The sequence below is a fragment of the Protomyctophum parallelum genome (assembly GCF_964188405.1).
Source record: "Protomyctophum parallelum genome assembly, chromosome: 16".
Taxonomy (NCBI): domain Eukaryota; kingdom Metazoa; phylum Chordata; class Actinopteri; order Myctophiformes; family Myctophidae; genus Protomyctophum; species Protomyctophum parallelum.
The window spans coordinates 2,024,816-2,046,537 of record NC_139711.1 but is presented as its reverse complement, the minus strand read 5'-3'; the positions used below and the strand labels follow the sequence as shown (position 1 = coordinate 2,046,537).

The 21,722-nt window shown below is 41.7% G+C and overlaps 1 protein-coding gene and 1 long non-coding RNA gene across 2 annotated transcripts in view; both read left to right on the top strand.

The window, feature by feature from the left end:
• The window catches only part of LOC310873261 (mitogen-activated protein kinase kinase kinase kinase 4-like), a 132,010-nt gene that overhangs the window by 73,230 nt on the left and 37,058 nt on the right, over positions 1 to 21,722 (top strand). The window contains 8 exon segments of the mRNA XM_083785597.1: positions 465 to 845; positions 2,034 to 2,168; positions 3,962 to 4,138; positions 10,443 to 10,513; positions 10,904 to 10,983; positions 11,165 to 11,247; positions 12,733 to 12,827; positions 15,128 to 15,206. Of these exon segments, the coding sequence (XP_083641723.1) occupies positions 465 to 845; positions 2,034 to 2,168; positions 3,962 to 4,138; positions 10,443 to 10,513; positions 10,904 to 10,983; positions 11,165 to 11,247; positions 12,733 to 12,827; positions 15,128 to 15,206 (1,101 nt within the window).
• LOC310873262 lies at positions 15,663 to 17,098 on the top strand. The gene is made up of 3 exons (XR_014570477.1): positions 15,663 to 16,078; positions 16,665 to 16,789; positions 16,893 to 17,098. It is a non-coding gene; the product is annotated as an uncharacterized lncRNA (long non-coding RNA).

Sequence of the window (21,722 nt, the reverse complement as noted above, 5' to 3'; positions counted from 1 at the left end):
ATCTACAAGCCCACAAGTGCAACGCGTTACAATGCGACACGTTGTGGGCTTGTAGGTTGCCTATTATGTCTTTTTTTCTCCTTCCTTGATGTACTTGGAAGGTGGAAAAAAGTATGCTTTTTGTGACTAAATAATAACTACACTGGATCCACGGAAAAGAAACACAGTTGTGGACTTACTGTACAAGGTTTGTGCCCCGACAGCGCCCGGTCGATGTACAACCGGAGTACAATGAACTCCAGCTCAGCTTGTCAGCGTGCCTTGTTAACGTGCGCTTCAATGTTGTCTCCTCTGTGTGTGTGTGTGTGTGTGTGTGTGTGTGTGTGTGTGTGTGTGTGTGTGTGTGTGTGTGTGTGTGTGTGTGTGTGTGTGTGTGTGTGTGTGTGTGTGCGACGTGTGTGACGTGTGTGTTTTTGCACGTGCGTGCGTGCTTCCATTGTTTGTGTGCGTCTCGGCCGCTACAGCGAGCTGCGCCTCCAAATCGTCTGCTTCAGCAGCAGCAGCAACACTTCCAGCCCCCGGTGGGGGCCAAGCCTCAGCATCCCGTAGCCCAGCATCTGCAGCCGGCGGCGGGCAGCAGGCGCTCCCACCGCACCCTCCCCAAGGACCAGACGCAGCTGCTCTCCTTGCAGCACGACCACAGGCACAGGGAGAAGGAGCGGGAGCGAGCGAGGCAGCAGAGGCTGCAGCAGCGGGAGAGAGAGAGGCCAGCCGCCGCCGCCGCCATGGCCAGCAGCAGTGTCCAGAGGATAGCTAACAGCGGCGGCGGCGTGCAGGCCTCCCCCACGGCGGCCGCTTCCGTCGGCGCCAAGCCTAGCTGCCCCGCAAACAGCCAGCGCCGCGCGGTAAAACTGTCCCCCCCCCCCCCCCTAACCCAAGCCTAGCTGCCTCGCAAACAGCCAGCGCTGTAAAATTGGTGAAAGTATCAGTAACTGAAACATAGAAATAGTCTGCTACAAGTACGAGTAAAAAGTTCAAATGTATTGGCATAAGCATAAAAATGTATGTGAATTTGCGATATATTTAAGTATCAAAAGTAAAAGTACTCATAATTATTTGGGGATACATTTGAAACATTTTATCAACACAAATCTTGAATTGGAGGCACAACCATGTTTTCAGATGGGGGGGGGGGGGACTGAATACCCACACGGATGAGTTTGAGGAAGCACCGCTAATATAGAGTTCCATCTTTACCTGACCTTTGCACTCCTAACCTTGTGTGTTTCCTTGGAGCGCGCTCAGTGTTATCAAGTGTGACTAAATTTGACTGAGGGACTTTTTGAATTTTCTTTTTTTTCATGTCATATGAAAGCAGGGAATCATAGCTTCAAATTGACATATTGGTTCTTCAGTTTTGGAGATATGGCTTAGGCGAGTAAACGGCGAGTTGAGAAAACAGGCTTGAAAGGTTCACTTCTGTGGTCTCTTAACATTACACAAGAGAATATAAGGACAAGCTTATGTCAGATCTACTCCGGTTGACCTAATTAGTTTGACGAGTAGATCTGACATAAGCTTGTCCTTATATTCTCTTCCACATAGCTACATGTTTAAGCATTTATTTCATTTACATTTCTGCTCTGACACTTATTTCAGACATGCTCTAGTATGTGAAGAGTCTGCCTGTGCTATTAACTCATTTTGGAAAAAAAAAAGTTTTTCTCCTCTGGTGTAAAGCTGGAGTTTCCACGATGGCAGGCTCTCAGTCAAATCTGGTCACAAGTGTTAGCGAGGGAAGCTACTGTTAGCTTTCCTCACTACCTTCGCCTTTTCATTTCCTTCCTCCTCTGCGTTTTTCCCCTTGGCCCCTTGAACATTGTGTGTGTGTGTGTGTGTGTGTGTGTGTGTGTGTGTGCATGCGCGCGCATGCGTGTTTTAGGACGACTTCCTCTTAAACTTCATCACGCGGGACACACACACACACACACACACAACTACACGCATGTGCGCGGCTGCGCGTCACACACACACACACACACACACACACACACACACATACAGAATGTTATATGCATTTGTATATCTTTCAGTTGGACCTCCAGGATATCAACCTGGCCAAGCTGCTGTCTGCCGCCGGCCTGCCCAGCCAGATGCACTCCAGACTGGGCTCCGGGAGCAACTCCAGCCCCTGTACCCCAGCCATGCAACGAGCTCACTCACACCAGGTACGCACACACGCTAGGGCATTCACTTATAGTCATCTTCACTAGTATAGGACTAGTTGTGCGGACTAGCTGCCCGCACAGAATACAAAACTCTGATGCTGGCATTCAAAGCAACCAAACCCTACAAACCCTTCCGCGTACTCAGATCAGCCAACGCAGGGAAGCTGGAAGTACCCTCACTAAAAACGCCGGGACAACGCTCCACACGTCCCAAACTCTTCTCCCTTCTGGCTCCAAAACTGTGGAATGCACTTCCCATTGCAGTCAGAACTGCAGCATCACTCCCAATCTTCTGCCGTAGCCTGAAAACCCACCTTTTCAGACTCCATCATGGCCCATAGCACTTACCCTAACCCCTTAGATAGCATTTCTGTTGGCTTAGATAGCATTTGACACAGACTTATAGCATGTTATGTAGACAGCACTATAATTGTATTGTATATAGTCATAGCACGCCATAGTACATATGTATAGCATAGTAGTAAATATGTATAGTGTATGTATAGTTTCATTATATAGATATTCCACTGTTACTTTCTTAGCTTACGCATGTTTCATGATAAATGCTTTTATGTGATGTATTCCCATGCTTTTGTTCTTGCTTAAATGTAAGTCGCTCTGGATTAAGAGCGTCTGCTAAATGCCTAAATTGTAGTTGCCTAGTCTACTAGTCGACTAGTTGTTTAATTAACTACCTTGTTTTTGGAAATAAATATTTGTACATTTAGAAACGGTGTACTATACTGTACTATACTAAACTGTGACTATAACTATAATCTACCTGATTTTGAGGCCTACAAAATCTGATTTTTTTCTTTACTTTATTTTTATTTTTATCAAATAGTCAACTAGTACCAACAAGGTCGACTAGTGGATTTACTAGTCGACTAGTGGCATAATGCCCTCACGCACGCACGCACAGACACACACACGGTATTAATAGTAGAGATCCCAAAGATAATTTTGTTGCAACCCAAACTTATTACTACATTATGAATGTAAGCCCTATTTAAAAAAATAGTGAAAATTAGCTTTTCCATTTTCTTGTCTTTTACGTCACTTCCGTGCGACACCTGTCCGAGCTCAAATCGGCTCCTATGCACAGCAGCCATATTGAAAAAAAATCTGGCTGCCGTGTCACCGATGATGCTAATGAAGGCTCTGTTCCATTCGGGTGCTGATATTGTGCATCTTCATCTTGGCTCACTGAAATCACTCTGCTACACCAGTGGGTCTCAGAGTGTGTGGTCCCGGGTTATTAGAGAGTCACAGAGAGTGCACAAATGGACTCAAAAGGGTCCATTTGGTTCCAACTGCACACTCGGTGTTATGGTGGTCCTTGAAATGAAAATGTTTGAGAAGCACTGTACACTAAATGTTCATTTAGAATGTACCATTAACCCATTTAGACCTGAGGACGATTCTACAAATGTCTTCTAATTCCTGACCGCTTTCTGAAAAACCTTATGTTTATGTCGTTATGTCGTTCTCAAACTATTTCATGTCAAGGACCCCCAAAGATATATGTGATTGGCCGCCGACCCACATCTGAAAATATGTAGTTCCAGGGACCTCCCCCAGAAGCAAAGATTTGAGTTCAAAATGTTTGCTCTGAGAGAATGATTTGCGACACATTTTCACGATTTTTCTAAAATATACAAGCTCCTAGCGCGGCACTCTGTCTGCTTTTTTCCAACAGCTAAAGCATAACATAATGCTTAAAACACCCAAAAGGTGGTTCCTCCCAGAATGGGTTTAGTTTAACCCCATCTACTTTGTTTTGTTCCTCCCAGAATGCCAACCTGCGCGCCAGCCGGGAGGCGCAGCACAGCAGCTCCATGTCGGACATGGTCATCTCCCCCCGCCTCTCTCCTTTCTCCGTCTTCTCCTCCCCCGCGTCCCCCACGCTCGCCTCGCTCTCCACCCCCGCGGACGACGTCTTCTGGGACTTCCCCGAGAGACCCCCCAAGGTTGGTTACACAGCTACGACATTTCGCTCAAGCACTGTGTAGGGGTGTAACGATATAGTAACTCGAAGAATTCTAAAAATCGGTTTTAATTTCAAGAATCGTATTTGAAATTAAAACGGCAACATTGACTATGTATCGTATCGTTTTGCAATGCAAATAATAGGTATCGAATAGGTATCGAATCGAGAAAAAAAAGAAAAAGAGCGGTTTAATTACTTCGTTTAAAATGTTTAAATAGTTACTGTATCGATTTTAAATCATTGAATCGTATCGGATACTTGAGTATGTCCCTTCGTTGGCGTTTTTTTTTTAACTGTTTTCACCAATAATTTAAATACTTCTACTCCAGTATATCCCAGAGGCAGATATTGTGCTTTATTAGTTACTTACTAATGCCTCTCATGGAGCATCTAGAGTCTGACCGTTGACTACAGTCCTCTATCTATCATGGGCCTTCTTTTCCAGCTGTCTCAAAGTCCCTGTGCTTTATACTCCACTAAGATTATTGGACAGGAGCTTTAGTCACTATTTACTTTTCCTTTTTACAAGGAAACAGGAATAAAACAAAACTTGAATGAAAATTAACCACTTGATCCCTATTTTATGTTTGACTCAAAATAGACGATCTATGCATGCATGCTAACATATGACGTACGTGTGTGTGTGTATGACGTGTGTGTGTGTGTGTGTGTGTGTGTGTGGGTGTGTGTGTGTGTGTGTGTGGGTGTGTGTGTGTGTGTGTGTGTGTTTGCACACTGATGTATCATGCTCGCCTTTAAATCACAAAGAGGATGTTACTGAGTCTTGTGTGCGTGCATGCATGCGTGCGTGCGTGCGCGCGTGCGTGGGCTAACTGAAAACACATACTGTAGCTTGAAAAAACCTTGTTTACATGTCCCCCCCCCCCCCCCCCCCTCTCTCTCTTTCAATTTCTCACAGTAACAGCCCTGCTTCTCTGTCAGCATCATCACAGTGGGGGGGGGGGGGGGGGGGTTTACAAGCAGGAGACCATGTGGATTTGATAGAACACTAGTTAATAACTGCACTGCTCTCTCATGGTTTTAAACTTTAAAGGGTAGGACCACTGTTTTAGAGATTTGGGTTGTTTTCTGACCTTATTATGGGCAAACTAGTTCATTCCATGAGTTATTTCACTCCGTTGTGGTGTTTGTTAGCAATTTAAGAAAACAAATAGTCGCTCAATTACTTCCATTGTAACGGGGAAACAGCTCTCAAAGTCACTCTTTTAGCACATAAACCAACGCAACAAATGCTGATTTGTTTATGACATCAGGAGAACTCATGTGGTTTTATTTTCGTCTTTTAAGATAGATTTATATAGTTACTATTTTGGTTGGAGATATATTACTGAAGCAGTACTGCCGTATTCCCAACTCTCGCAGTGACGTCTTGCGAGGTTTCATTTGTAAACAGAAGTCTCCACGCTGTTTGAGATGCACCCGGCTGCAGCCTTGCATACGAGCAGTCCCAGACACAGACACTGTTGTCTGTACTGTTTCATTCATTGTTTAATGTACTGTCTATGCTGCAACCCAATTTGCCCTTCGGGGACACTAAATAAACTTGAACCTTGAACCTTCTTCTAAAGTCACTTCTCAAACACGTCCATTGTGTGTTTTTAGCGACAAGCGGACGAGATCAAATCCCTTTGGTTACACAGTACAGTTTGGTCCAATCGGATCGTTCTTTTACTCAACGCGAACAACAGTGATTCGGACCATTCGGTCGGCGTAGGCATACCTACCGGATCTTCTTTCTACACAAATTAGTTTTCCTGGTGTCATAAACTGTCAGAATCAGCCTTTGTTGCGTTCATTTTTTATGTGCTAAAAGAGTGACCTTGAGAGCTGTTTCCCCGTTACAATGGAAGTCAATGAGTGACTGTTTTTATTTCTTAAATTGCTCATAAACAACACAACGTTGCGAAATAACTCATCGAATTGACTTGTTTGCCCATAATAAGGTAAGAAAACAACTCAAACCTCTAAAAAAATACTTTAAACTGTGCAACTGGCTTAAAGTCGTATAGCTGGGTTTGATTGACATACAGTACTGATGGTGTGGATTCACTCCCGGGGAGGGAGGAGGTGTGAGTGAATCCACGTTGTGTGTCTGGCTAAAGGCCTATTCATAGTCTGGATTTACGGTGGTGATGTGACCACCGCTCCGGTGGTGATCTGACCACCGGAGCTGAAATAACGTTGAGCGTTGGTGAGTAAAAACAGAGAGAAGGGCTGGGGCGGTGGCTTGCTCTTCACCGCGGCTCGTGATGTCATGTTGTAGTTCGGTGGTCACCTTACCACCGAAAATCCAGACTATGAATAGGCCTTTAGCCAGACACACAACGTGGATTCACTCACACCTCCTCCCTCCCCGGGAGGAAGCGTGAGTGAATCCACACCATGGCCTTGAGCCATGGCTGTTAAAGTAATTTTTGGTCATTTGATTGATCCCTTCAGGCTATGGGATGTTAGCTGCTCTTCACACGGGTGCAGTCTGTTTGCTACTACGTGGCTTAAGGCATACTCCAGTTTTTGGTGATAGCTTATCACCGTTTTACGTGATAGCTTATCACCTAAAACGGTGATAAGAGTTGAGGCCATCATACTCGCGGTGATGTCCTTAAGGATTGACCCCGCCTCCCCTGTGGTTTACCCAACTTCTAGACCAATCAGTGAACGGGGTGATAGCTCCAGAGTGAAAAGACTTGTCTGATAGTAAAAACAGAGAGATGGGTCTGTGTCTGCGGTGATAGCTGAGTATGTATGAGCCTTTAGCCTATTACTAACCTATAAGCTATGATGTTTTCAGATCCATATTTTAGCGTGCTGATTAAGTTTAAAATGAATAATACTATCATAATAATACAAATAAAAACGGACTATATAGTGCTGTCATCAAAATCAGCTGTTTTTTTGAGGAATGTGCAGATATGGGAATCAGAAACGGGTGAATGAAGTCTAGATTGATTTTATATTCACACGTCGTAATCACGCAGCACGTTTTCGTCATTAAAAGGAAGTCATTAAAATTGACTTTATATGGACTTTTCATATAAATAAATCAAACAAAGATTTACATTTTCCCATTGGATTTGGTGTAGCACTAGCAGTTCATCTATATGCTGACCTCTATTTGAATTCAAGTTATTGATCAATCATGGTTAGAAAATACTTTGCCATGTAAATTGAAAATAGATTGCCATGTAGATTGAAAATACATTGCCATGTAGATTTACAATATACAATTTAGAATTTAGGCATTTAGCAGACGCTCTTAATCCAGAGCGATTTACATTAAGCAAGAACAAAAAAGCATGGGAATACATCACATAAAAAGCATTTATCATGAAACATGCGTAAGATAAGAACGTAACAGTGGAATATCTATATAATGAAACTATACATATATTATACTATGCTATACATGTGTACTATGACGTGCTATGACTACATACAATGCAATTATAGTGCTGTCTACATAACATGCTATAAATCTGTATCAAATGCAATCTAAGTCTACAGAATTGCTATCTAAGGGGGTAGGGTAAGTGCTAGATTGAAAATACATTGCCATGTAGATTGAAAATACATTGCCATGCATGTACATTAGATTGAAAATACATTGCCATGTACAGTAGATTGAAAATGCATTGCCTGTCCTGATAGTGATACAGGACTATAGATTCCTGTGTGCGGGCGGGCCAAATGTCCCCAGAAGCATATAGGGTGCCTTCGGAAATGCGCCCTGAACGCACTGGTGTGCTCTCTTGTCATTCTTTATTCAGTGCACTCGGTGCGTTGACGTTCAAAAATCCAGTGCGCTGCACACCGGGTGTGCCGAGTGCCCGCACTGAGCGACCCTACCCTGAAGCTGGGGTTGTCCGGTGTAATTCGTGTGAATGCGTCACAGCTGTGGTCGTTTGTAAATAAGGCACACTGAACGTCACCGCCCACCACACTCAACAAACTGACCACATTCCCGGTGCGCATTTCCAAACGCACCCATAGTAGAATCTGTGAGGACCATTTTCCCTGGCCCTCACGACACACGTGTTTGTTTCATAGTAAAAAAAATAATGTTAGTTAGGCTTACAATTCAGGAAAGGACTCGGGGGTTAGGATTAAACATACAGATTTCCTATTCTTTTGGTTTGGAGGGGGGGGTTGTGGATTGGTCATGTGCGACAGGAGTGCGTCCAGGAGCACCAGATGCAGGAAGTGGGCAAGGTGTCAGGAGGATGTTGGCTCTTTCCACAGCACACTTCCTTTTGTTTTCGGGTGTGTCTTCCTGTCGCGGGGTCATGTGACCCGACACACACACACAAACGCACGCACGCACGCACGCACGCACGCACACACACACACACACACACACACACACACGCACACACGGAACAAAGGTCAGAAGGTGGCCAGCCCCATGGCTGCCTGGCAGGGCAGTGGTGCACAGTAACGCAATCCAAAGTCTGAGAGTTTCTTCTTTCTATACCCGTGATGTTGGCACTGCAGGGCAGCATGTTCAACAAGTGTTGATCAATACAGGGCCTTTTGTAACACGCCACGACAGCCTTGATTCGCCGCATTTCGTAATGAACGGAGGACGAAGGACGTGCTGTGATGTGATGTTGAGAAACACTCTGCATGGGAAAATGTGCAAGCTGGGCGGACTTGACCCATTTTGACCTGAGATCAGATTCTAAAAAAAATGTCTTCTACATCCTGACAGTTTTCTGAAAAAAGCTATGTTTCTATGTCAGTCGTTCTTCGATTTTTCTAAAATAGCAGACCTACAAGCTCGTAGCGCGCCACTCGGTGGCGTGCTATGAGCTTGTAGATCTTCTATTTTTCAATAGCTAAAGCATAACATAATGCTAACACCAAAAGGGGTTCCCGCTCAAAATGGACTTAAGGATCCGGGCCCATTTGAAGAGCTAAAGTTGGCAGTGGTGGAAAATGTACTCGGTACATGTTTTACTTAAGTAGAAGTATCAATACTGCAGGGTAGAAATACTCTGTTACAAGTAAAATGTATGGAATTCAAAATGTACTTGAGTAAAAGTACCAGGTCAAAATGTACTTCCAAAAGTAGAAAGTATACTCACTATGCTAATTGTCCCATTTCAAGTTTTCAAATGTATAACAAATTATATTATAAATACTTTTTGAAAAGAGTGAAAATGTGTCGCATCGTGAGTGACACATTGTGAGCTTGTAGATCGGCTATTATATAACGCACGTGTGGGGGGCGCGCAAAGCACGTGTGGGGGACGCGCAACGCACATGTGTGTGGGGGGGGGGGCATTATGGGGGGCTCTGTGGCATATTAAAATGCCTTTTTCTTTGAATCCTTTCTTAAAAGGATCCCTGGCTATAATAAGACATTATGTCTTAAAACATTATACTTGCCCTCTATTAAATAAAAACACCTTAAATGTTTTATTTCTTTCATAACTAGAGAATTCATGTGTGGTCCAGCCTTAGACTCGAGTATATATGAATAGAGACGGCACCCAGAGGAAACCCTGAGGCGAAATGGACATAGTGGCCGAATTTGGTATTGCAGCGTGGGCCCAGACACATGAACGCGCTGGTCCGTTGACTATCATTGTGCACGTTCACGACGGCAGCACGTTTGTGCGCGTTCGTGCACGTTCAACGGCAGCGCGTTCATGTGTTTGGGGCAAATCCATCCCAGAATGCACTCTGTTCCTACCCGGAAAGAGGAGTGAAATCGCCTCATGCGCTTTAGAGCAACTTAATGCAAGTGGATGGGAGGAGAACTCGGGTGCCATCTCTATTCATATATACTCTAAGGGTCCAGCCCTATAAAATATTGAAGGTGTTTTTATTTCATCTTTTTAGTAATAGAGGGCAAGTATAATGTTTTAAGACATATCTGTCTCATCAGCCAGGGATCCTTTTAAGATGAGGAGATTACCCATTCTGGGCGGGAGCCCCTTTTGTTGTTAGCATCATGTTATGCTTTAGCTATTGAAAAATAGCAGACCTACAAGCTCGTAGCGCGCCACTCGGTGGAGCGCTACGAGCTTGTAGGTCTGCTATTTTTGAAAAAATCGAAGAACGACTGACATAGAAACATAGCTTTTTTCAGAAAACTGTCAGGATGTAGAAGACATTTTTAGAATCTGATCTCAGGTCAGAATGGGTTAAAATCCGGGATAGATTGACGCGTCGACACGTATTTTCGCCGACTGTTTGCAGACCCCCAGGATAGGGAGGCTCAATGCCGTTACATAACGTGTGGATCTCATGTTCTGCAGGTTCCAGAACGAACTACCTCCAAGTTCTACTGCCGAGAGCTGGTGATGGGCCACAAGAGGACTGCTTCCAGGTACACACGCACGCACACACACGCACACACACGCGCGCGCACATGCACACGCACGCACGCACACACTGCAGAGAGCTGGTGATGGGCCACAAGAGGACTGCTTCCAGGTACTATGTTCACATGTTCGCACGCACACACGCATGTACGCACGCAAACGTTTGCCTCTTTCCTATGTCATATTTGACAGTCCGGATAGGATAGGATAATACTTTATCCGCCCTTAACTCTACATGCTTTAAGCCTGTTGAAGTGAAAACTCTCAGCGCTCTCTCTCCCTCTCTCTCTCAATCTTTCTCTCTCCCTCTCTCCCTCTCTCAATCTTTCTCTCTCTCTCTCTCTCTCTCTCTCTCTCTCTCTCTCTCTCTCTGGTGTGTATGTGTCTCCCTCTAGTGGCAGTCCGGTGTCAGTGGCCAGTAAAGGAGGGAGGTCGGTGTCTCATGGTGGGTCGTCCTGCGGCAGCAACCACTCAGGTCTGTGAGATCTGACAATAGGCGGGGGGGGGGGGCACTGCGAGAAATTTGGCCAATTTGGTGTTAAAACGGTCTTAAAAGTCATTACATTGTGACTTGAAATGTGCAGATAGCCTGTATACACTTATACTGTATGTTGGTTTGTTTACTTGTGTGTGTGTGTGTGCGTGTACGTGTGCAGGTTACTATAAGCTGGAGAGTCCTCCTCTAAGCCATCGTCAGCCGCAGCACAGAAAAGCACACAACAACTCGGCTGTTGCACAAGTCAGTAGTCTCTCTCTCTCTCTCTCTCTCTCTCTCTCTCTCTCTCACAGCTGTTCATCAAGTTGATCATTCATAATCAATATGCAGGTGCTCAATGGAAAAGTCGCTGCAATCCACCTTGTTCTCCTGTTTATATTTATCTGAAAACAACACATACGAAAGAGAAATACTTATTTAAACCACTAGTTTACGCCTGTAACCCTGAGCTGTCTTTCTTTTGACGCCACATGTAGGCCTATTTAGTTCTTGTCTTTTGAATAAATTAAGACTTCCATTTACCACTACTACAGTTGAGCTAGTCGAATACAATTTATTTTTGGCGGGCTGATATGAACTTATAGCTGCTTGCAGAGTCGGAGTGTGACAACCTTATTACGCAGCCAAGCACAAATTAAATGATGTTAGTTCTACCGGTTCTCTTCTCCACTGTACTCCCTAGCCCAGTTTTTATTTGTTGACAAAATTGTCAGTATTTAGGCTACAGTATGTGTACTCATATATTCAGTCATCATAGCTTAGTTTTCATTAGGGATGAAAAGGTGGTCGACAAACATTTCCATCAGAATTTCTGTCGCCAGTGTTGTTTTCGTAGACTAAAATGATGACGAGAAATGTTCGTCGACTACCTTTTTTCACTGACGAAAACTAAATGGAAACTAAATTAAAACTAAGACTAAATATATTGACAATTTTGTCGACAAATAAAAACTACACTAAAATGTTTGAAAGGGACTAGTGCGGACAAGAGTTCCAGTTGTGAGTGCCATTGCGACGACGTCAAAGCCCGCCAAATACATTTTAGTCGACTAAATCAACTGTAGATTTAGTCGACTAAAATCACGTGACATTTAGTCGACTAAAACTAGACTAACACTAAAACATTCCAGGTGACTACAATGTGACTAAAACTAAATGAAAACTATTCAACAGACTATGGGCTCCATTTTCGTCACCGCTAAACCCCTTATCCCTAAACTTCTTTGCCTTTGTTTTACTATTTTGCAAAACATTTTTGAATAGTTAAAATGGCCAGTCTTACAAGCTCACAACGTGTCAATGTAGATTGGCTAGTTGAACTATTCAAAAATGTTTTTCAAAATAGTAAAAAAAAAAAAAAGGCAAAGAAGTTTAGGGATAAGGGGTTTAGCGGTGACGAAAATGGAGCCCTATGACTATCCCATTCTGACCGGGCACCCATTTTGGTGTCGGCATCATGTTATGCTTTAGCTATTGAAAAATAGCAGATCTACAAGCTCATATCGCGCCACCGAGTGGCGCGATACGAGCTTGTAGGTCTGCTATTTTTTGAAAAATTGAAGAACGACTGACATTTTTAGAATCTGATCTCAGGTCAGAATGGGTTCATCAGACCAGTGTGTGTCCGGCGGAAACCTCGTATGAATCTGATCTCAGGTCAGAATGGGCTATAAAAGTAAAATCAAAATGTACTGACATCAACGGTTGCTTTGTGGTTGTGCTGCAAAGGGTTCCAGGTCGGGTCTGGGACGGCTGAACAAAGCCACAGAGTATTCGTCCTCCAGCGACGAGGTTGGAAGCAGCGACGACGAGGACAGGACCAGGTTAGGAACTAACTCACAAATAACTCACATTTATTATGAACCCATGTAGACCTGAGGACGATTCTACAAAATGCCTTCTAGGCAGACGGTTTTCAGAAAAACGCATGTTTCGTTCTCGAAAAAATGTCATGTCAAGGACCAGCTAAATTATATGGCCGCATCGGACCCCCCCCCCCCCCCCCCATCTGAAAATATGCCGTTCCAGGGAACGACCCAGAAGCAAAGATTTGAGCTAAAAACGTTCACTCTGAAAGAATATATATTTAAAGATTTGCACCACATTTTCAAGATTTTCCCCCCAAAGGATAGCAGATCTACAAGCTATGAGCTTGTAGATCTGCTATTTTTCAATAGCTAAAGTCAAACATAATACGTCCTCGTGACCCGTGCCCCGTGTAGGGATGGGTATCGTTAGGATTTTTCGGAATCCGGTATACCGATTCCGGTTCTGCTTATCGATTCCCGGTTCACAACAGTTCCCTATATATTTCGGTTCCAAAATGGTCTAAAATAGCTTAAATAAGAGGTCAAATGTTTATTTAACAAAAAAAGCTCAATGTCAATTTAAGACATGCATAATGAATAGTGTAACACACTCTCCTATAGTGATTTTTTCAGTGCATCTCCGGCCGATAGGTGAGAACGGGTTTGCCACAGCACCAGTTTTGCCTGCTTGGCAACAAGGTTATAATAGTTTTGTTTTTTTCATTATAGTTTAGTTTTAGTTAGTTTTGACATATTTCAGTTAGTTTTTAGAGCGGGTTTGCTATTTTTATTTAGTTTTTATTTTGGTCAAAATGCTTAGTTTTAGTTTTAGTTATAGTTTACTTTTAGTTTTTTTTTCGTACTTTGATTTATTTGTGGGTTAGGGTTAGCGTGGCTACATGCTGCCGTACGGTGCTGAAAACTGCCGTAAAACTTGTTGGAAAAATGAGGAAATGAATCTAATGAATTTAAAAGTATTATATTATAAATATCCGAAAGGCATATAAATATTGATAAAAACTAAAACTAAGGGTATTTTGTCTATAATTTCAGTTAGTTTTGAGGACACACACTATAGTTTAAGTTTAGTTATCGTTTTTTATTTTATTTTTAGTAGTTTTAGTTTTTAGTTTCAGTTAACTAAAATGTTTTTTTTTAATTCTAGTTTTCGTTTTTTAGTTAGTTTTAGTTAACTATTATAACCTTGCTTGGCAGTCCTTGGTGTCTTTGGCCAGTGTCCGTCCTGCTAGTCTCAATTCTCATGGCTGCTATTTTCTCACTCACACCCGTGGCATTCCATGCATCATACAGGTTTCTGTTGGATAACACGTTTGCTCTTTCTGAGGTTAAGCACCGCACACAACCTTCTGGTGTAGGACCCGTCTAGACACAGTCTGCTGATATGATACAAAAACATAACAAGAAAGCACTAAGGCTTATTTTCCACGTGTTTGGAAACAGTATTCCATACACTAGCCATGCCATTAACCCATTTTGACCTGAGATCAGATTCTAAAAATGTCTTCTACATCCTGATAGTTTTCTGAAAAAGCTATGTTTCTATGTCAGTCGTTCTTCTATTTTTCAAAAATATCAGACCTACAAGCTCGTAGGTTGTAGATCTGCTATTTTTCAATAGCTAAAGCATAACATAATGCTGCTAACACCAAAAGGGGTTCCCGCCCAGAATGGGTAAAGGGATAGTTCATATTTTTTTTCCGGTCATTTTGTGGGGGGCACAGGCCGGGCCACGCATTAAATCTAAATCATTTGTATTGTTGACCTATTTCTAAAATAGTAGCGCAACTTTCGTTCAACTTTGACCCTCTATCACATGGAACTATTTTTGGGCGTAGTGATATGGACACAAAAAACATAGTTCCGTGTGATAGAGGGATAAAAAATGAACGAAAGTTGCACTAATATTTTAGAAATAGGTCAACAATACAAATGACGTTAGTTTTGTGGATTCATTTACTTTTAATGCGTGGCCCCCTGTGCCCCCCACAAAATGACCGGAACTACTTAATGTTTCACCAAAACCAGAGCAGAACTCCCACCACATACAGTTGCAACCACTATATTAATGGCAAGTATTGCTTACAGCTTAAGTTCAAACTGTCCCTTTTAAGAGCTCTCCATGCAAGTGCATTCGTCACTTATAGTCAACTTTGAGACCCTGCTCAGTTGACTTGACCCTGCAGTGACATCAAAACCTTTGAGAACCACGTACTGCTCCAACGTGTTGTGTGTGTGTGTGTGTGTGTGTGTGTGTGTGTGTGTGTGTGTGTGTGTGTTGCCGTGTCGTGTGTAAGGTCTCCTCTGGCCAATGGCAGGTTCTTTAGAGGGATTCCTGATGGCATCGTTCTGCAACCACACCACAGTCTGAACCAGGTAATGCACGCACGCACACACACACACACACACGCACGCACTGAGAGACAAAGACCGAGTAAAATCATGGGCTGTAAACAGACTTTTTCCTGTACATACATATGTGACAGACTCCAGCACTTTGGTCCTCGATCATCTCGCCAGAATGAAAAGGCAGTAATTCTCTAAATAAAGTCGTTCTTTTCATATTAACACAGTTTGAATGTTGAAGGTTTTCATTCCAACAGATTATTCATTTGGGCAAATTAAATGTATACATTTATAAGTCAAAGTATATGCTTGTTTTTTTGGGAAATCTACCGCTGTTTTGGGGGTGCTCTTCCAAGATTTGCATGACGGTTCCGATTGGTCTCTGGAATGTCTTTGTCCTCAGGTTTCACGCTCTGGGCGCCGCCCATAAGTACAGCTGTTTCGGACACTTGTGTGTTTGTAAACACAATTATTATTCAACTCGAGATGGCTAGTAACTCTAGTGCAACAGCGCGTTTGGTCCATGCATTGAATGGAGGAGCAGATGAGTTACCAGAAGTTGAGAATGTTGCAGTGGACACCGATCGACCAGTAGAACTTGAGAAAATACGAAACTTTAATTGCCGATGCCAAGAAAGACGAAAAGAGAATTCAGAACATGAGCCTTTGTCTTGCAGTCAAAAACTTGACCCAGAAATGATTTGCGATACACGGATGGAAATGGCAGCCTTGTCGAAGGATCAGAAAGACATGTTTCTCATGGGAATTATAAAGACGTGCATGAATGACTCCGAATTGACACAATGCACAAAGCAATTCAACGGGAAGCGAAAGATCACCCGATCCACGTACATGGTTAACACCGTCGTGGTTTGCCGTGCTACATTTCTCTTTCTCTATGGGTGAGTTACATTCTAATCTATGCTATTGATTCTTATGTATTGTTACTGTAACATTGTGTGTGTGTGTGTGTGTGTGTGTGTGAATAACGCCAGTATATGTATGTATGGATCACTATGTGGCCGTAGGCGCTGCTCAACTCTGTGCGGACGGAGGATCACTATGTGGCAGGGCATCGTGTGTGTCAGAGAGACAGCGTTACATTTTCGGGATGTTATTGTTGCAACTCCAAGGGAGCATGGAGACCGAGACAAACTGTTATTAGCCAGTGTTTGTTTTTATAGACATCGTGAGTGTAATGCATTGAACGGATACTGCGGTTACTTAGCCCTGTTAACTAATACTGCTGTTAGCCAGTAGTAGTAGTAGTAAAACATCCGGTATGGAGAGGATACGGAAGCAGTTTGTGTGCGTGTATGTATGCATGGAAATTATTAGCGGATACAATGGGTGGGCTTTAAAACGGATGTAGCCTTGCACAGTAAATAGAAACCAGACTTTACACTGTACTATAGGCATTTGCGTATTGCTTACCATTATATCTTGTTGGGTTAGTTTGTAACAAAGTGTTTATGTCGTTTTGTCCAGGATCAGCAAAACCCTTCTCCAAGCCCTTGTGAAACACTACAAGGAGAATGGTATATCTTCACGCCAGAGGAAGAAAGGTCCCAGAACACACAACAAGTTTCTGTCTAGTGACACACCCGTGTGAAGTGAGTATAGTATAGCATAGCACAGTAAAGTACTACCAAGATAGATCTGCTATTTTTGAAAAATCATTAAAAAAATGTTTGTGTCTGACTCTTTTCTTTGCAGGGCAACGTGTTGTTGGTGTGAACTGCTTCAGATAACAAGCACCAAACCCAGGACAGATTTGTGCTGGCAATGCTACAAAAACAACTTCCAGCTGCCACTTTATTGTGCATACTTTTATTGTACCTTTTATTACCATTATTATGGCCACTTTATTGTACATGTTGTATTTTCAAAGTTTGGACAAATAAAAGTTTTTGTTTATGAAAGCCTGAGGTGTAAGATCCATTCTTCTGCCCTTTGTTTCAGTGCACACATGTAAAAGCATTTGTCTAAAACTACATAGCCTATAGCCATTGAAAACTTAGTTAGCCTACTAGTTACTTTTTAGATTGTATTATTACAAAACATACACTAAACAACTTCAGTCCTATATTTCTATATTGCAATATTGATACTTTAACTCAAGTAAAACAACATGTAATTATACTTTCCCACACCTAAGTGTCCACTCAACTGTCACTGACAGCTAACTAGTGGGGGAGTGGTTAGTGGGTGGGGGAGTGATTATGCAAGCCATTAGGGATGGAGACAAGTACCTATTGTCTGTCTGTCTGAGGTGCTAATAATTATTTGATATCTTTGCAGGGGAAATTCTCTACTTTGGGGTATCTGGTTGTATTTGTATTTATTTGTATTTATTTATTCAGCACAGTATAAAAACAACATAGTGAACATAAATATGAAAAGGGTAAGGTGCTAGGCTGAGGCAAAAAAGCCCAAGGGGCTTATACGAGGCCTCTACCTATATAAATTAAAATGAAACATTGTACATGAGATATAGAATATCCAGAAAACATGAATGCAGTATATAAAACATAAACAAAACAAAAACACAACATTGGTTATTTACATGATTAGAGAAAATAATAGATGATACAAAGAAATATAATTAGGTGATCTGGTCAATTAAGTGGGTCCTAAACTTATGTTTGAAAATGTTTAATGAAGTAGAATTAGATGAGATTGCTGTATAGGTGTTCCATAGCTGGGCCCCCCTGTATCTGATGGAGAACTGACACAGACCAGTACGGAACTTTGGGAGATGTAAATGATTTGCCTGTCTCGTATTGAAGTGGTGCACATCACTGTTGAACTGGAAAAAGTCTTTACATGGCAAAGGAAATGAAACTGGCTGGAACAATACTTTGAAAATAAAGTTGCAGGTTTGGTATGTATTTAAATTAAAGATTGGTAAAATATTGAGTTGTTTAAAAAGAGGGGCAGGATGAGCAGACCAATCACTGTATGTGGCAATCCTGCAGAATCTTTTTTGCAAAATGTGGAGTTTGTGAAGATGTGTATTATAAGTAGCTCCCCAAATGATATTGCAATATATAAGATATGGATAAATTAAGCTATAATAAAGAGTTGGGAGACAGTTTTGATTAACCAGACTACGGAATTTGCCAATAATGCCAATGGATTTTGATATTTTCTTACAGACATGGCTAATGTGTTTTGTCCAGCTTAGTCTTTCATGGATAATTACACCAAGGAAGGTTGTTGACGTAACCTGAGAGATTGGATCATCTCCTATAGACAGACAGGTGTTAGAATTACAATAATTTTTATTTTTTGATGTAAATATAATAAAATTTGATTTTTTTATGTTCAGTGATAATTTGTTTAATTTAAACCATGTTGAAATATTTTCAAGATCGTGATTAGCCTTTGCCATTAGAGCTGAGAAATCATTATGTGAAATAAATAAATTAGTATCATCTGCAAAAAGTACAGGAAACAAGAAGGACAAAGCTGCGGCCAAATCATTAATATAAATCAGAAATAAGAGTGGTCCTAGTATAGACCCCTGGGGGACACCACATTTTAGGGTTGCACTCTCTGATGATTTACCGTTGATGATAACAAATTGTTGACGGTTTTGTATATAATTTAAAAACCATGTATGAGTGATTCCAGCAAATCCATAGTGTAGTAACTTTTGAAGAAGAATATCATAGTTAACAGTATCAAATGCTTTAGATAAGTCAAGAAAAATTCCCAAAGCGTATTCATTATTATTGAATGCAGTATGAATTTTATCAACTAATTGAAGAATAGCCATTTCTGTAGAATGATTTTTCCTAAATCCATATTGGTGTTTGTACAGTATGTTATGGTCCTGCAGATGTTCGATCATTCTGTTAAAGACTAATTTCTCCAGAATCTTTGAGAAACATGGGAGAACAGAAATAGGGCGGTAGTTACTAAATACACTATGGTCTCCAGCTTTGTAAACAGGAACTACTTTGGCAATTTTAAGGTCATTGGGTATTATTCCAGTTTCTAGAGATTTGGTGAAAATGTGGGTCCGATGGAGCCCCGGCTGTAGGACTTATCCTCTCTGATAGAACTGTACCAATATTAACAAAATAATTGTTAAAAGCACATGCAATGTCAGATGGGTCAGAGTAAACTCTATTTTCATCAACAAATTGAGATGGGAGAGTGGCTGCAGCCTTTTTCCTATTTAGAAGCTGGTTGATGACTCTCCAGGTGGTTTTGATGTTATTTGAAGCCTCATTAAATTTGTCTGAAAAGTACTCTTTCTTAGCAGTTCTAATAAGATGGTTGTAATTGTTGCGATATTTCTTATAATTTGCTATATTCATTGGGGATGGATTACAGATGAATTTCTTATACAACTTATTCTTAGCTTTCAGAGACTTGTGGAGATCTGGTGTAAACCAGGGTTTTCTAAATGCACAGACCTTGTTTGCTTTTTTACTGACAAGAGGAAAGCACCTGTTGAATATAGAGTTAAAGTACTTTAAAAATGACTGATATGCTTGTTCAACATCATCATGGGTGTATACATCATCACATAGGATTTCATCAATCAGCTTCTCAAATTGGTCAACATTTCTTTTGTTAAACACTCTAAACCTTAGAACTTCTGCCTCCTGGTGGTTAACTGAGGCTTTTGATGAGAAGTGAAACACAGGATAATGGTCAGATATATCAGAATGAAAGACACCAGATTTCCATACATTATTAAGAGAGTTAGTAAATATGTTGTCAATAAGGGTTGCAGATGAGGAAGTCACTCAAGTAGGTTTAGTAATTAAGGGGTATAAGGAGTTTGCATACAGAGTATTCAAAAATTCTGCAGTGAGTGAAGAGGACTCACTGTTAAATAGATTTATATTGTAATCGCCCAAGAGGAAACATACTTTACCTTCTTGGTTAATTTTGTCTAGTACACATGTAAGACTAGAATTGAAATGTGCAATGTTTGAGTCAGGGGGCTTGTATATGCAGCCTATGACAACATGCTTACCATCAAAAATGTCACAAGAGGGTATTTCAAGAAACAGTGATTCAACATCATGACTCTCAGAGTTGAGTGCTAGATCATCTCTATGTTTGAATTTATATTTATTGTGTAGGTACATGGATACACCTCCACCAGATTTAGCCATTCTACAATGGTGTAGAGCATTATAATTTGGAATGTCAAAGACGGATGTCAACTCAGTCAACCAGGTTTCAGAAAATGCTAAGACTGAAAATTCATGATTTAACAAAGACAAAAAATGAAAAAGTGCCTCATGATTTTTCGAGAGACTACGGATATTTAAGTGAAAAGTAGAGAACTGCTTTGTTTGGGGCTTTGGAATCTCAAATAGTAGACTATGAAATTGATCGATACTAAAATAGTCACAAGATAGTGACTCAGGAGTTAAAGAGCTAAAGAAGTTTGAATCAGGATCAAGAGGGTCCATAAATTTAGAGTCACTACGTAGGCTCAGATCAAAAGGATTGAAATACATAGGACTTGAGTCAGTTATTAACCAAACTTGCATTTTAAATCCTCAACCAATCCAACATCATCAATATCATGATATGGGAAAATGGAGATACACTCAGAACAAGTCCAAGACCCCCATTCATTAATTTCATGTGCATTAATAGGTGTGCATCTCAGATGGTAAAACTCTGTACAGCAGGTACAACAAACAGTAGGGTTAGAGAGGATATTATGGCAGTGATGACAGTGAGAGCTGACCATTATAGAGTATAAGAGTGATCATGTGTGCACTGATACTGTATACTGAGTGAGTGTGTGCGTGCGCGCGTGCGTGCGCGCATGCCTGCTTGGGCATGCATACATGTGTGAAATATGTAATGTATCATGTGCAAGGGTTAAAATCACTGGCATTTTCAGTTCACCTAGAACCCAGTGCAGGTGCAGGTTTCTGGGATGGTGGGTGGACAATGAGTTTGTCATATCGCAGGTAGGCAATGTCGCCCTTCTCCCTGGCAGCCCACATAGCTGGAAGGAGATCTTTTCGCTTCAGTCGAACAGCTTCAGAAAAATCTTCATTTATGTAGACATTTGAACCTTGCAGGTTCTTGGCTTTGCTGAGCACCTCCAGTTTGTCCTTATAGCGCAGAAACTTGACAACAATGGGCCTGGGCCTGGTGGAAGATGGAGAAGGTTTTCCAGTCCTGTGGGCCCGCTCCAGCTCAATGTTGCGGCTGTCCAGCTTTAGCTTCTCTGACAGCAGCTTCTTCACTTTGACCTCAGAATCAGACCATTTCTCACCCTCTGACTCTTTAATGCCATCAATAATGACATTGTTTCTTCTTGATTGACTTTCCATATAATCAAGTTTATCTCTAAGTGGGACAAGACTTCCACTGACCGATTCCACATCATTTTTCGTCTCCTTGCAGGCATTTTCCCACGTCTTACAATAGTCTTTAAAATCTTGAAGTTCTTTTTGAGTGAATTCCAGACTAGCCTTGAGGTCAAAGACTTCAGTCATCAGCTCCCCAACCTTTTTGTCTGAGGAGTTGACAAGGATCTCAACACAGGATTTGAAG